The 16,994-nt window shown below is 42.3% G+C and overlaps 1 protein-coding gene across 11 annotated transcripts in view; it reads left to right on the top strand.

The window, feature by feature from the left end:
* Nucleotides 1-16,994, top strand: part of FGD4 (FYVE, RhoGEF and PH domain containing 4) — a 261,542-nt gene that overhangs the window by 157,369 nt on the left and 87,179 nt on the right. For 9 of the 11 annotated variants that reach the window (XM_055280152.2, XM_055280156.2, XM_063639210.1 and 6 more), the window contains exon 2: nucleotides 16,213-16,365. In XM_055280152.2, the coding sequence (XP_055136127.2) occupies nucleotides 16,213-16,365 (153 nt within the window). Of the gene's footprint in view, nucleotides 1-11,462; nucleotides 11,536-15,489; nucleotides 15,510-16,212; nucleotides 16,366-16,994 lie in introns of those variants that run through there. The other 2 variants (XM_055280154.2, XM_055280162.2) reach the window with 2 other exon arrangements.

Genomic DNA, 16,994 nt, shown 5'->3' with positions numbered 1-16,994 from the left:
GAGTCCCACAAGACTATCTCCACGTTAGATGCCAGTCACAAGTACCAGGCACCCCATAGTTCTGACTTACTTGCCGTCAATCAGAGGTTCCCACGAACTCCTCATCAGATTTAATTATTTGCTAGATTGGTTCACAGAACTCAGGAAAGCACTTTACTGACATTTGCTGGTTTATTATAAAGGATACTATGAAGAATATAGATGAACAGCCAGATAGAAAGAGATTAATACATAAGGTGAGGTCCAGAAGATTCCTGAATGTGGGTGCTCCTGTCCCATGGGGTTAGGGTAGGCCACTCTCCCTGCACATGGATGTATTCACCAACTTGGAAGCTCTCTGATCCTTGTCATTTAGAGGTTTCATCATGTAGAGGTGATCAGTTATTAACTCAGTCTCCAGGTGCCCTCCCTCTCCAGAAGTTGGGAGGAATGGGTCTGAAAGTTCCATGCTTCTGATCATTACTTGGTCTTTCTGGCAGCCACCTCCATCCTGAGGCTACCTAGGGTTACGCCAAGAGTCATTTCCTCAAAAGAGGCCTCTACCACCCAGGAAGTGTCAAGAGATTTAAGAACTCTCCGTTAGGAACAAAAGATGCTCCTATTTATCATCCCTACCACTTAGGAAATTACAAGAGTTTTGTTTTTGTTTTTGAGACAGAGTCTCGCTGTGTTGCCCAGGCTGGAGTGCAGTGGCGCAATCTCAGCTCACTGCAAGCTCCGCCTCCTGGGTTCACGCCATTCTCCTGCCTCAGCCTCCCAAGTATCTGGGACTACAGACGCCCACCACCACACCTGGCTAATTTTTGTGTATTTTTAGTAGAGACGGGGTTTCACCGTATTAGCCAGGATGGTCTCGATCTCCTGACCTCATGATCCGCCCGCCTCAGCCTCCCAAAGTGCTGGGATTACAGGCGTGAGCCACCGCACCCAGCCGGAAATTACAAGAGATTTAAGTGCTGTTCTTTGTCAGAAACAAGAGACAAAGATCAAGTATATATATTTTTATTATGTCACAAATGGATTCTAAAATCAGATAATCTTACTATTACTTACCTGTGAAGAGGACTTTATACTTTGCACATAAATATTGGCTGTGACTTAAACAAGAGTCACATGGTGCTATGAGCTTAAATAATTAGTAGTAAAATTTGGCCAGAGCCAGCCGCCATAGCTTATGTCTGTAATCCCAGCACTTTGGGAGTCCGACATGGGTGGATCTCCTGAGGTCAGGAGTTCGAGACCAGCCTGGCCAGCATGGTGAAACAAAAAACGTCTCTACAAAAAATGCAAAAATGAGCTGGGCATGCTACTTGGGAGCCTGAGGCAGGAGAATCGCTTGAACCTGGGAGGCCGAGTTTGCAGTGAGCCGAGATGGTGCCACTGCACTCCAGCCTGGGTGACAAAGCAAGACTCTCTCAAAACAAAAAAAATTTTTTTTGGCTGGACGCCGTGGCTCATGCCTGTAATCCCAGCACTTTGGGAGGCTGAGGCAAGTGGATCACTTTGAACTCAGTAGTGTGAGACCAGCCTGGTCAGTATGGTGAAATCCTGTCTCTACAAAAAAATACAAAAATGAGCCGGGCGTGGTGGCTCACACCTGTGGTTCCAGCTACTCCGGAGGCTGAGGCTAGAGGACTGCTTGAGCCGGGAAGTGGAGGTTGTAGTGAGTTGAGATCGCACCATTGCACTCCAGCCTGGTGACAGAGGGATACTCTGTCTCCAAAAAAAAAAAAAAAATTACTATTTAAAATTAGTCTTCATGGTGTTTTGGTGAACTTTAGCTTACCAGCTGAAAATTATGGAATTCATTTCATATAGCTTCCACTGTAAATACTAATTTGATCCAAGCCTGTTAATAACACTAAGCCTGGTGATTCTCAACCATGACTATACAGTGGGATTGCCTGGGAAGCTTTAACATACACTGATACCTGGGTCTCACACCCCAGAGATTGACTTAAGTGGTTTGGGGTGCAACCCAGGTATTGCAATTTTCTTTCTTAAAGTTCCACAGGTGATTCTAGTGTAGTCATGGTTGAGAGCTACTGACAGAGAAGCATGATTTTTTTAGAGGTGGCTAACCCCTTCTGGTCTACTGGTTTACATGCAGTAGAGATAGTTGCGGAAGATAATTTTTGCTTAAAATAGGAAAGCAACTGGCTGGGCGCGGTGGCTCACGCTTGTAATCCCAACACTTTGGGAGGCCGAGGCGGGCGGATCACGAGGTCAGGAGATCGAGACCACAGTGAAACTCCGTCTCTACTAAAAATACAAAAAATTAGCCGGGCGTGGTGGCGGGCGCCTGTAGTCCCAGCTACTCGGAGAGGTTGAGGCAGGAGAATGGCGTGAACCCAGGAGGCGGAGCTTGCAGTGAGCCGAGACTGCGCCACTGCACTCCAGCCTGGGTGACAGAGCGAGACTCCGTCTCAAAAAAAAAAAAAAAAAGGAAAGCAACTGACACAATCGCATGGTAGGCATGCAGGGTTTAGAACAGTAAGAAACTAAAGACTATACCATATAACACTGAATTTATTAAATACATTCCAGAGTGGGTTATCAGCCAAGATGTGCTAGATCAACTGTGTATGGTGCTGCTAATGAGTTCACAGAAACCTAGAGGTTTTTACTTGCCCAAGGTCACACCACTAGCTGGGGACACAACCAAAACTGGAAAATTATAGCGGTAATTCATAGTTTGTTGCCTTGATTATTTAGGTCAAGTTCTGTAAACTTTTTCTGTGAAGGGCCAGCTTGTAAATATTTTGGGCTTTGCAGGCCATATGGTCTCTGTTGCAACTACTCGACTCTAGTAACATAGTAAAAAGCATCATACACATTATGTAACTGAAGGAATGTGTATTCTAGTAAAACTTTATTGACAGAAGCTGGATTTGGCCTGTGACCTGTAGGCTGCAGATCCCTGATTGAGGATTGTTTTAATCTTCCCATTGGAAAGTTGGCTCCTTGAGAGTAGGTTGAAGATGTTATGGTCCCACGTGGTGCCTTACTTCCTGGTACTGTTACGGTGCCCTCTGTTGCAAGGTGTGAGATGAGTGCCTGTTGAATTCATATCTATGCAGCTCGGAACTTTTTTTCTGTTGCTTCTAACCCTTCCCGTAGGGGAAACAGTTGGCACATATTCCAGCTTTGGAGAGGAAATGCTTGAAGTCTGTAGCAGGGTATAATTGCTGAATTCTTCAAGCGAATTAAAGATCTGAATTTGCTCTAGGGCATTCATAATTATCTTAATTTCCTGGAACAGATTCTAAGAATTCATTTTAAATCTGAAAGTTTTTCTTAAAATCTGTTTTATGATACACTGTCTTTAATTATTTTTGTGAATATTGTTAGTTTCTCACAACAATATTTATTTCAATTCATTTGGATCTGGGATCTTTGTTGTACTTATGTGTGGCCAGTACACTCTTTAGCAAAATTAAACAAATGCTAATGGGTTCCCACAGCCACCCAAATATTAGAAGTACAGCTCCAGATTATGAGCCTGTTTTTCTTGTTCTTTTCTTGTTATTATTATTTTAAAGAGATGGAGTCTCAATATGTTGCTTAGGCTGGTCTCAAACTCCTGGGCTGAAGCCATTCTCCCGCCTCAGCCTTCCAAGTAGCTGGGATTACAGGCAGGAGCCACCACCCCAGACATGAACCCATTTCTAATGCAAAACACATATTGACCTGACAACAGGGCCCTCAGTTGTGGTGGAAAGAGCAGTGACCTTGGAATTAAAAGCCCTGTTGTGACTCGTGGCTTTGCCACTTTTAACCAACCCTACTTTTATTTACCTGTAATTTGCAGGTATCTGTCCCATTCTTTAGGGATGTCCCATTCTTTAGGTGAAATGAGGTGTGCTGTCTATGTGACAGTGCCTTGTGAGCACTTTTCTGACCCCTCCCTGAGGAGGTTTGGGTCAGGCCTAGCAGAAACTACAGCCATAGAGCACGGAGGGAGGTAGGACTTGACTAGCACAGAGTGAGTCTGTGAGAGTGTGGCCCACTGGCTTCCAGAGAGAATGTCGAAGACTCTACAATGGTGAGGCCTCATCAGCCTCGATTTGAGAAGCAAGTGTAGGTCAGAAATGGGGAGCAGAACAAGAGGAAAAGAGGAAGGTCAGGAGTCTGCAGAGCTGAAGAGGTGGTGAGAAGTGGTTCGAAGCTGGAAACAGGCAAGGTAATCTGGAACTCTGTCTTGATGTCTAATGAGTTATCCTAAATCAAGACTCATGTTCCTCTTACCTTATATTTCTTAAATTGATTTCTTTGATGCCCTGGATATTTTGAAGCTCCTAGCGGCATAATCTTGCCTAATAAAGTCACAGAATTAGGGCAAATGGCTGCAGTGACTTCTGTACCTGTTCATTGAAAGCCAAAGAATCAATAGCTAGAATCTGTGTCCACAAATTGCTTACAAACCACATGTAGATATGACATTGAACATCAGGCAAGGCCGGGCACGGTGGCTCACATCTGTAATCCCAGCACTTCGGGAGGCCAAGGCAGGAGGATCACTAGAGCTCAGGAGTTTGAGACCAGCCCGGGCAAGATGATGAGACTCAGTCTCTACAAAAATGAGAAAAAAATGGCTGAGTGTGGTGGCATACACCTGTAGTCCCACCTACTTGGGAGGCTGAGGTGAGAGGATCACTTGAGCCCAGGAGTTTGAGGTTGCAGTGAGATATGGTCATGCCACTATATTCCAGCCTGTCTGCATGTAAAAACAAAAAATACACACACACACACACACACCCCCCAGCCTAACCACTTACCACCTCTTAATCATCTTTATAATGGACATAAAAGTGCCTGCTATACTTTACATCCTAGTATTCTTGAGTGGAGTAAATGAAATAATGCATATAAGGTGCTTTGCACAGCGTGTGCTTGGCTCACAATAAACACTCAATATTATTAGATATGATTTCTACCATTGCCACTAACAGTAGTAAGAATAGTAGTAGTATTGAAAAGCAAGTTTGCATTAGTTTTAAAGCACTATGAAATCCCGTCTTTTTTAAGGCGGAGTCTCACTTTGTTGCCCAGGCTGGAGTGCAGTGGTGCGGTCTCTGCTCGCTACAGTCTCCGCCTCCCGGGTTCGAGCGATTCTCCTGCTTCAGCCTCCTGAGTAGCTCTGATTATAGGTGCCCACCACCACACCCAGCTAATTTTTATTTGTATTTTTTAGTAGAGATGGGGTTTTACCATGTTGGCCGGACTGGTCTCAAACTGCTGACCTCAAGTGATCCACCTGCCTCGGCCTCCCAAAGTGCTAGGATTACAGGGACGAGCCACTGCACCCGGCCTCAAGTTATGATTGTTAATATTTTTGTGATATTCAGGATAAATATTTTTTAGTATTATGCTACTGAAGGACATGTCTCAGCATCGGTGTATCCCTGCCTGAAGCTATATGTTACATTGCATTTACAGAGTTGTCTTGGTGTTCAGAGAACAAATCAGTTGAGAAAAGGCCATTTTGAAAACGATTTTTTCCAGGGAGCATCCCCTAGTACCCTGTTGGGGCATCTGTGTGTGAGGGGGTGGTTGGATTATAGATCTTCAATGTGAAGTCAAGCTTCTTATCAAATGAAGTGTTTTGTCCGATCTTAAGAGTTTAAACCCACAAGGAGGTAACAAAGCAAAGGGCTGATATATCTTTTCGCTACTTAGAACTACAGGCCAGAAATTTGCTTTTGTATTCTGAGATCTTATGATACTTGTCTCAATGAAATAAAACTGCATGCATTATTCTGCATTTCCATATTACTATTCTCTGTATTGGTAATTATTATGAAACTTGCTTCCTGTACTTAAAGCAGCATGCAGATTTATTTTATAACCACTTCAAGGAAAGAACCAGTTCCTTTGGAGATTTCCTGTGGTTCCCGAGTTGCATGCCTCCAAGTCTGTTAGGCTGTGGGATTTTGCATTGGAGAGAAATGAGGGAGGTGGAGAGAATGAAGAGAAAGTGGACTGGCAGAATTACAGAATGTGGTTTCATCTGATTTTTTAGGCTGAGGGCTACTCCATTTTTAGACTCCATGCATACAACTCAGGCATCCTGGGTCCTGCCCTACTGCTGCTTTGTAGTCAGAACATCGTGAGATCATGCAGCCTCAAGGCTGGGAACATATGGGATCAGGTCCAAGGGCAGGTTGGAGTTTGGGTTCATGATTTCAAAGTCAGGGGCGTGAGGGCACCCCAGATGATTACCGAGAAGTCAAAAGCACGTGCCAGTAACGGCAGTGGGAAGGTCTGGGAAACGGCCAAAACATAGCTGTCAGGAACGTGGGACAGAGTCCCTAGGGCAGCTTTTCCCAAAACATGTTCCAAGATATACTAGCTCTATGGGAAGTTGACTTACAATAATATGTGGTGGAAAGGTTTTCCAGACAAACACTGAGTTCAGAGTTAAGCAGGTTTTTTTTATTGCAGAGCTTGTCAGAGCCTGTGATATGCCCACTAGTATTGTAAGTGTACAAGATGAAGCTTTAAAACTGGGCAAATAACAGATATTTCATACAGAATCCTGGATGTGGCCAGGAGTGATGGGAGAGGAGGGATCCTCTTTTCAGAGTAGCACTCCACAGAACACACTTAGGGAAAAGTTGTTCCAGGGCCTGTGGCATGTGCCCTGAATTCATTTTCGCCTGGCTCTTAATTCTGGGGTTCGGAAGGAACCGGCAAACACCCAAAAAAGTTATCTAGGCTCTTATTGAGTGCTTCCCCCTCATCCTTCCATCCGAATCGCTTGGCTGATATTTGTTGCTGCTATTAACAGAATTCAGGAAATCAGCTCTTCTTAGAGGAGGAAGGACAAGTGAGACCACAAACAACAAAACATAATGAATGGATCAGAGCCTGTGTATAATTGGCCCTGAATTAGGCAAATAGGCTTTCCCCACTCCCTTAAAATGAAAACAAAATGGTAGTTTAAAGAAAGTACCAAAGGGACTATATCTAATAATAACAATGAGATTGAAAATGAGGGCACATGATGTGTTTAGGGACGGCTGAGGCCAATGAATGTCAAGGCAGACTGCATCTTTGACAGCCTCGCCTCATTGGCTCCTGAAATCATCACACACAAAACAGTATTCTTCTTGCGTTCTTAAAGTGAAAGGCACTGTTTCCCTGTCACACTAGCAATGTTGTGAAGTAAGTGTCATCCTTTCCTCCGCCTTGGCCCTGCCTTCTACAGCTAGTGCCCCTGCCAGTTGTTTCCCCAGCGCGTCTCCAGCGTTCCTCTTCTCTTCCCCCTTGGCACGGCCTTACTTCCAGGCTCATCATCCTATGCCTGGGCTGATGCCTTTGCTTCCCAGCTGCAGTTGGCTGGGGATGGATGTGGGGGTAAGGCAGGCATTCCAAATATTTATAGAATTGTTCATGTCTCTTTTCCCACTAGCCATGAGTTACTTGAGGGTGAAGATAGTGTCTTATTTGTCTTTCTGTCTCTAGTAATTAGTCGAGTACCTGGCACTTTTAATTAAGGAGTTATCACTCAGTACATTTAAACAGGGAGAAAAAGAAAAAAACAAAGAATGGAATAAAGTAAAAGCTTGATAGGTTTTGTTACTCTTTTTACAGTTGATCATTGGCTATTCTTAATTCTTATAGACCAGTTAGTACTTCAGCAGCATACAGATAAGATATATTAAAATCATACATTGAGTTTTTAAAAAGTAGGTGGGCATGAGTGGTGGCTCATGCCTGTAATCCCATCATTTTGGGAGGGCGAGGCAGTAGGATCACTTGAGCCCAAGAGTTCGAGACCAGCCTGGGCAACATAGTGGGACCCCGTCTCTACAAAATTTTTTAAAAAAATTAGCCGGGTGTGATGGTGCACCTGCTGTCCTAGCTGCTTGTGAGGCTGAAGTGAGAGGATCACTTGAGCCTGTAAGGTCAGAGCTGCAGTGAACCATGACAGCGCCACTGCACTCCAGCCTGGGCGACAGAGCAAGACACTGTCTCAAAAAAAAAAAAAGAAAGAAAGAAAGAAAAAAGTTCCTAAGCACTTAAACATGCTTTTCAGAAAACGACTAATTATCAAAAACTAGCAATTGCGATACTAGCAAATGAAGAAATGTCAAATGGAGAAGAAATGAAAAATGTTTTTAGAATCCAGGACACACATTTACAAGAATGTGAAATATTGTGAAAATAATTTGGAGGAGAATTATGATTAAATTATTTGAGACTGGAGTTATCTGCGGTAAATTCAGCTGCATATCGGTTGTTAGGCATTTTATCATTACTAATCCTGTTACCATCTTTGTTGAATAGGAGATTCATACTTGATATACAAGGTCCATACATTTGTAAATAATTCATTATTATATTAGTTTGCAAGAGTCATGATTTTGCCAGAATTTATCCAAAATGGTCTATTGGCAATCCCAGAGAGTAGCAGAGGCATTGGGCAGTGAAGCTAACAGCCGGTGCTAAAGCCAGCATGAGCAAGTACTGGGTGGTAGGAAAATAGAACTCAGGCAGTAGTGAGGGCAAATATAAGCAGACAGGGCAGACCTAGAAGGAGACAGCAAGTAAGAGGCTTAGGAGGCTGGAGGAGCAGAGACTAAGGAACACTCCCCCGGCATCATGCAGCATTATTACATAAGTGTTAGTAATTTCAAATAGTTATAACTATTTTAGATATACCATGTGCTAGCTATTGTTGGAGTATGCTCACTAGAATTTAATAATTTAATCCTCACAGCAACCTAGGTGGATACTATTATGAATCCTATGAATTTTCATTTATAGATGACAAAATTGAAGTACAGGGAAAGTAAGTCATTCACCCAGCTGATCATCAGTAAATGGAGAAGCCATGATTTGACCACAGGAAAATGAGGGTTATTTGACAGGGCTGACTTGAAGAATGTTTAGATTGCTGTAGAACTGTATTTAGTGCTTAATACAATAACTGATAAAATTGGTATCCAAACAGCTGAATGTCATGCTTTTAGGGATCAAGGAAAGCTGCCTAAGTGTGCATGTACCTAGCATTTGAGTTGCCTTTTGATACAGATGATCATACCAGAAAAATATACCATCAGTTTTCAGGCCTATCTGCACAGTAATATGCTTGGAGTTCTTCATGATGTATTCACTGATATTAAAGCTCAAAACTATTATGAATCTTAGGCTCTGGCGAAAAAATGTGATCGTTTAAAAATTCGGCATTTATCTTATCCTGTGTAATGGGCAACTTCTCAGGCCCGTTTCTCACCACCAACACAGCAGTAACGCGAGGTGTTTTAATAAATCTATTGCCCAGTCTCTTCCATATTGCTATGCTTAGCTGTAAAAGAAGGGACCAAGAAATGGGTGTTATGCCGAATTGGAAACAATTTTCAGATAAAGCGCAGCAGTCTGCGAACCTCCTCCAGCTCAAGATGGTGTCAACTAGAACTGCCTTTTGTAAGCAGGCAGAGAGAGACACATGTACTTGACTGTGGTTTCTCTTTACTCCCACCTTCCACTCTGGTCATCCCTACACACACAGAGTAATTTGTGTACTGTAAATAGCTAGATCTTTCTGTAATCTTTGTTTGTTTCTTTGTTTGTTTTTTGAGATGGAGTCTTACACTGTCGCCCAGGCTAGAGTGCAGTGGCTCAATCTCGGCCCACTGCAATCTCCACCTCCTGGGTTCAAGCGATTCTCCTGCTTCAGCCTCCTGAGTAGCTGGGATTGCAGACGCCCGCCACCACACCCGGCTAATTTTTGCATTTTTTTTTTTTTAGTAGAGACGATGTTTCACCATGTTGGCTAGGCTGGTCTCGAACTCCTGACCTCAGGTGATCCACCTGCCTTGGCCTCCCAAAGTGCTGGGATTACAGGCGTGAGCCACCACTCCCGGCTTTAACCAGCATTCTTAGTTGAACACAGCAGAAAGGGGAACCTCCGTTAGCACATGGAACTCGGGCAGTGGTGAGGGCAAATATGAGAGAGAGCTGCCTTCCTGCTGCAGTGCTAAGTTCAGTCTCTACCTAAGAAATCAGCATGCAAAGGTACAGCAGAGCACACTGGCCAGCTCCAATGCAAGAGTCATCATAGAGTGTGTCTTTTTTTTTTTTTTTTTTTTTGACAGTTTCGCTCTTGTTGCCCAGGCTGGAGTGCAATGGCGTGATCTTGGCTCACTGCAACCTCCACCTCTTGGGTTCAAGCGATTCTCCTACCTCAGCCTCCTGAGTAGCTGGGATTACAGGCATGAGCCACCACGCCCGGCTAATTTTTTTTTTTTTTTTTGTATTTTTAGTAGAGACAGGGTTTCTCCATGTTGGTCAGGCTGGTCTCGAACTCCCTACCTCAGGTGATCCACCCACCTCGGCCTCCCAAAGTGCTGGGATTACAAGCATGAGCCACTGCGCCTGGCCGGAGTGTGTACTTTTAACATGTCTACGCAGGGACACATGGCCTCTAACAACAAATGGCCATCCCGAGAGTGGTGGAGCAGAGTGTTGGACCTCTGGAGCCCACATCTTTATTGTAGCAATACAGTCTGCTTGTAACGAGTACTGTGGCCATGGGTCTTATCAGCTCCTGTTCAAAATTGGAATTAGGACAAGTATAGCAGGTTGTGTTCTAACAGAATTCTAACTTTTAAGGTGCCACAGACAATAATATTCTTTAGAAATCTTAGTGTTATCCTTTTCATCCTTTCGGGGTAGCAAACAAAAGGCACTCAGTAAATAATTATGGAGTATAATTTGGGGAAAACAAAATATTTCTAGTCTGAAAATTACTGCTTTAAAAATTATTTTTGTCTTGAGAGGCTGTACATTTATGTCAACTGCATGGCCACATTGTTGATATGCTTAAGAAAGATAACAGTCAAAGTTGCCTTTTTACACTTTGTGCCCATCCAACCATGAGACCTTTAAAAATATTGAATATCTGCAGTTATCTCCCTTCAAGTCTTATTTTGAGTTTATATTACTTTTGAACTCAAAAGATCTCAAGCCATTTGCTTTACCTGACAGTATGACATTCTTTAATTTTAGGTAGCATTGTATGATGAGTCTGAAATATTGGCAGCCTGTAATGCTTATAAGTTAGTGATCCTAGTAAATGTAAATAAAATAATAAACAAACATGCTGGGCGTGGTGGCTTATGCCTGTAATTCCGTAACTTTGGGAGGCCGAGGCAGGAGGATTGCTTCACACCAAGAGTTGGAGACCAGCTTGGGCAACAGAAACCCCATCTCTACAAAAATTTTTTAAAAATCAGCTGGACGTGGTGGTGCATGCCTGTAGTCACAGCTACTGAGGAGGCTGAGATGGGAAGATCACTTGAGCTCAGATTGAGGCTGCAGTGAGTTGTGAGTGCACCTCTGTCTAGGTGGCAGAGTGAGGTCCTGTCTCAAAAACATAATGATAAATGAAAATCATAACAGAAACATTCAGTCAATAACTGGGATTTTTTTTACTGTTACTATTTTTTATCAAGACAAACATCTGGAGAGTTCTGCAATTCCAGATGCTTACCAATCTGCTTCTGGGTTGTGAAGAAAATTATTTGGGTATGTATAGCTTTTAATTTTTTTTTTTTGTTTTAACTGAATATTGAGGATTTGTGTAGAATAACTTTGAATGTTTTGGATTTTAGATTTAAATGGAAATATCAAAAATTTTATATAGGTTGGGCTCTAAACTACATATTTCCATATTGTCAGACTTTAGAAAACATCTTTTATGAAATAGAAACTAAGAATTTTGGCAAACAGAGACAGTTGCCCAAGGTCTCCAGAATTCATTTGTTTGACAAATATGTATTGAGCATCTACCCTGTGACAGGTGGTATTCCTGGGATTTGTCAGGAGCACGATTGCTGCCTTCCTGGGGCTTATATTCTAACCAGGGAAAACTGACAATAAACAATAAAAAAAAGTAAATAATGTAGTTTGTTAGAAAGCCATAGGTACTACAGAAAAAAATAAACTATAAAGTAGAGGTCGGAGTAGCAATAAAACTAAATAGTGTGGTCAGGGTAGAATAATTCAAGAATGATTTGGTAAAATATAACAGCCTATAACAGAGTCTTGCAAATAGTAGCCATAAGTCACCCTAACCAATTGTATACGTGGCATATCTACGACACAAAAGCGTGACTTAGCCGGGCGCGGTGGCTCAAGCCTGTAATCCCAGCACTTTGGGAGGCCGAGGCGGGTGGATCACGAGGTCAGGAGATCGAGACCATCCTGGCTAACACGGTGAAACCCCGTCTCTACTAAAAATACAAAAAAAAAATTAGCCGGGCGTGGTGGCGGGTGCCTGTGGTCCCAGCTACTCGGGAGGCTGAGGCAGGAGAATGGCGTGAACCCAGGAGGTGGAGGTTGTGGTGAGCCGAGATCGCGCCACTGCACTCCAGCCTGGGGGACAGAGAAAGACTCCGTCTCAAAAAAAAAAAAAAAAAAAAAAAAAAAAGCGTGACTTAGTGCATGACTATTTAAATGCCAAAAAAGACAGATAAAGGAAAGCTAAGCCATAGTGGCAGCCTCTGCAGTTGGAGCGAGGAAGCTATATGCAGTTAATAGTGAGGTCGATTGAGAGTATTTGAGGTTAGCGTATGTCTAGGGATTCCTATAGGAGATACAACCCGGCAAGCATAGGTCAGCAACCCAAAGTCAGAGTACAAAATGGGTTAGTACTAAAAAGTGGATAAAAAGATGACCAGTCCTCAAGAGGAGATAGTATTTAAATCGGATACCTCTCCTTCCCCATGCTAACTAACATACTGTAATTTGTTATGGCTGTTTCTAAGATAACTGTTTCTAATTATAAATCAGCCCTACTGGTTCTTCTTGATATTGTAATTTCCAATCAAAGAACCTCTAGAGTTAATGTAAAGCTTCTTGAATGAGAGACCATCTGGTTATAATTTTGGTTTCAATTCCCTGTTAGGCAACTGGCACCCAAATAAGGACTGTTTCCAAATATGAGTAGGCTAAGTCAGTCATAAACAAACAAAAAGTTTCAGTTTTTGTTGCTGTTATCCAAGATGTTAGCAGATGAAGTGTTTAATGAAAGGGTGCTTCTTTTAGGCAAACTTCTTTTACCATGATTTGTTTAACCTATACCAGTGGTCCGTACATTTTTTCCTGTAAAGGGCCAAATAATTATTAATAGTATTTTTAGCCTTGCAGCCACATATGAGCTCTATGTATTTGTCATTGCCTTTTTGTTTTTTTAAACAAATGTTTAAAAATGTAAATGTTCTCTGTGTCCTTCACCATGTTTTCATGCTTTGTGATGGTGGCTGGAGTTTACAGACTTGTTTTAATAAACAATGTTCTGAAATGTTGATCTAATTGCCTCTTGCAAAAGATGTGTAATCATGACTTTGATGAACTTATTTTAAAAATAGATGCACAGTTGATCTCATTGCATGCATTTTGGCACATTCATGTGAGATATTCTCTATAAACATGACACTTGCGAAACCTACCATACCCTGAAAGTTTGCTGTCTAGAAATAAGTGCCTAGTTTTCATTCAAATTAATATTTAGGTAAGACATGTTTTATTTCTAAATAGACTATCAAACTTTTTTCATATTTTAATGTGTAATAGTGATGACCTTTTTAGAAAGACTCAACATAATTTGTTTTCTCATTTAACCCATTAACTGCCCCCTTTGTATAGTATTGTTGCTGCTTTCTCTTATAAATTGATGATGTCTCAGGGTCTCAATTTACAATTACATTAGTTTCTTCCTCTAGTTTGTAGTTGAGCTGTGGCTCTGCACTGTTTGGGCCTGTACAGCCATCCTTCACTAGACCCTGGCAGGTGGCCTTTAAGCCATTCATAGTATCACTGTGAAAAAGCATCCAGATTTTCCTCCTAAAAGGCCAAGTGATTGCATGACGTGTTGTGGATTTTAGGGATATACTTTGCCTATTTCACATGCTTTTTTCCAAGATAGATAAGCTTACACATTTAAAGGTTTGAACTGTATTTCTTCTGTTTATAATTTTATTTATTTTGTTTATTTATTTTATTTGTTTGGAGTGCAGTGCAATGGTGTGATCATGGCTCACTGTGGCCTCAAACTCCCAGGTTTTAAGCCATCCTCCCACCTCAGCCTTCTAAGTAGCTGGGACTACAGATGTATGCCACCACACCCAGTTAATTTTTTTTGTATTTTTTGAAGAGACAGGATTTCGCCATGGCTGCCTAGCTGGTCTCAAACTCCTAGGCTTAAGTGATCTGCCTGCCTCAGCCTCGCGAAGTGTTGAGATTACGTGAGCCACTGCACCTAGCCTTTTTATAATTTTAATAATAATCTGTCAATCCTTCATTACTTTTGCTTTCTAAATTCTTGTTATATTTTCCTAAACAATGCTTAATCTCGCTGATAAACCATTTTAGCAGAAGGGTGTCTGATGAGGACCACCCCTCCCACCCCGCCCTTTTTTTTCTTTTCTCAAAGTTACAAGGTCTCCCTCTGTTGACCAGGCTGGAGTGCAGTGGTGTGATTATAGCTCACTGCTTCCTCAACCTCCTGGACTCAAGGGATCCTCTCACCTCAACCTCCCCAGTAGCTGGGACCACAAGCGTGCACCACCATGCCCAGCTAATTTTTATTTTTTTTTTTTTAAGTAAAGAGAAGGTCTCATTATGTTGCCCAGGCTGGTCTCAAACTCCTGGCGTCATTTAATTTCTGTTTTGGCATTGGCTCTGAAAGAACTGTTGAGACGGCACTTGGAGCTCTTGATATTTTCCAAAATCTGTTTTACCAAGATAAATTTTAAGGAGAGCAACAGAAAATAAAGCACAAATGTGGTTTCTTTGTTGGTTTTTTGTTTTTTTTTTTTTGTTTTTTTTTTTTTTTTTTTTGAGACGGAGTTTCGCTCTTGTTTCCCAGGCTGGAGCAATGGTGCGATCTCGGCTCACTGCAACCTCCCCCTATCCCGGGTTCAGGTGATTCTCCTGTCTCAGCCTCCTGAGTAGCTAGGATTACAGGCACCCACCACCACACCTGGCTAATTTTTGTATTTTTAGTAGAGAGAGGGTTTCACCATGTTGGCCAGGCTGGTCTTGAACTCCTGACCTCAGGTGATCCACCCGCCTTGGCCTCCCAGAGTGCTGGGATTACAGGCGTGAGCCACCATGCCTCGCCCAAATGTGGTTTTTAATCAATATTATTTAATAATGAATTGAATTAAGAGAGTTTTTTTTTTTTTTTTTTTACTCAATAGAAAGTTGATCAGGTTTTTTAAAAATAGCTTCTCTTGTTTTCAATAATTAAGGCTTAAAAAATCTCTGAGTTCTCTTTGAGATATCTGGATTCTATAAAAAATGAAACTCTTTGTTTCTTAACCAAATGATAATTCCTTAAATTGCATTCTTTGATTCAATTATAGTGAATTTCCTGGTAGAAATTTTATTTTCTCTGAAGCAGAGTCAGTGGTCTTAATATCACCATGTCAACCAGAAGAGAAGGAAATCTAATATGCATAATAAAGAGAGAACACTGACACATGACTTCTTTAAAAGTATCTGAAATTCAACATATAACTTTTTATACCAGAAAGTGAACAAACATTTAATCTCTTCCTCTTCATCTATGTCTCATGATGTATTTGTGTGATTTTAAAGAACATTTTGGGGTTTTTGAGTTCTACATAAATGTGACCATGTTACCTGTATAATCTTGCCATCCTTTCTTTGGAAAACATGGGTCACTGTTAGCGTATGTCATGGATGTGGATGTGGAGTCTGAGTAAGCTAGTGGGTGAGAGAGTGTGTGTGGACGTGGGCGCGTGTGTATTTGTTCGTTTCTAATCGAGCCATTCTCCTAGAGTCTTTAGGTCAGCTGTCACGTTGGGCTTTCCTCCTTTGTTCTTTTGAGTGCTCTATGACTAGCCACAAGACCCAACACTAAAAAGGAAGGCTTTTAACGGATTAATTCCATCCTTTCTTTCGCCTACATCGTAGCAGCTGCGTTCTGCCCTTTCTGTGGCCCTGCAAGGAGAGGAGGCCTGTGTATAACAGTCTTCTGTCAACATCCATTATAAGATTCCTAAAGCACATGGAATGAGATAGTTCCCAGGAAAACTCTTTGTCAAGGCCAGCCCATGTGGTAAAAGTATTTCTATGCTTAGTCTTGTCACTATGACTGTTTTTGTTTTATGGGGTCAGTGTTGTGTTGTGCTGTGCCTCCATACTTACCTGCCCTTTCCTTGTGAACTCTTGCAGGCAGCAGTACCTGTCCAAAGATCGCTTTAGTTCCACCTTGCTCCACAAGCAGCACGACCACACTGGTGGGTGAGAATGTATCTGAAGAAGAGGCTCAGGGAATAAATGGGAACAGGCCAGTGAAACACTCAGCTGCAAGTCCAAAGCCACAAGGTATGCCCACTGGGAGTTTGCCATCAGGGTGGGTACTTTGTTGATCAGTGAAGGCTAACCAGAAAAATCATGGCCACAAAGAAAGTGTTTTAAGCTAGAAGGAAGGAATTGGGTACATTATTTTTATTTTATTTTATTTTTTTTTTTGAGACGGAGTCTTGCTCTGTCACCCAGGCTGGAGTGCAGTGGCACAATCTCGGCTCACTGCAAACTCCGCCTCCCGGGTTCACGCCATTCTCCTGCCTCAGCCTCTCCGAGTAGCTGGGACTACAGGCGCCCGCCACCACGCCCGGCTAATATTTTGTATTTTTAGTAGAGACGGGGTTTCACCGTGGTCTCGATCTCCTGACCTCATGATCCGCCCGCCTCGGCCTCCCAAAGTGCTGGGATTACAAGCGTGAGCCACCGCGCCCGGCCTGGGTACATTATTTTTTAGAGAAGAGTCCATCTGTGCATCTTCTCAGGCAGAGGTTGCTATTTGCTCTGCTCCTGAAACAACATACATTTCTCTGTTATGGATCTTTTCATTTTGCTGAAATTGTTTGCATGTCATCTTAACAGAACTGTGATCTCTTTATTATGCCTGACCTAGCACAGGGACTTACTGTCTGTGTAATAAATGTGTTTGG

Source organism: Symphalangus syndactylus, chromosome 5, assembly GCF_028878055.3.
Source record: "Symphalangus syndactylus isolate Jambi chromosome 5, NHGRI_mSymSyn1-v2.1_pri, whole genome shotgun sequence".
In the NCBI taxonomy this organism is placed as follows: Eukaryota; Metazoa; Chordata; class Mammalia; order Primates; family Hylobatidae; genus Symphalangus; species Symphalangus syndactylus.
Note: the sequence above shows the minus strand (reverse complement) of the source record. Positions and strands in the feature narration are given on the sequence as shown.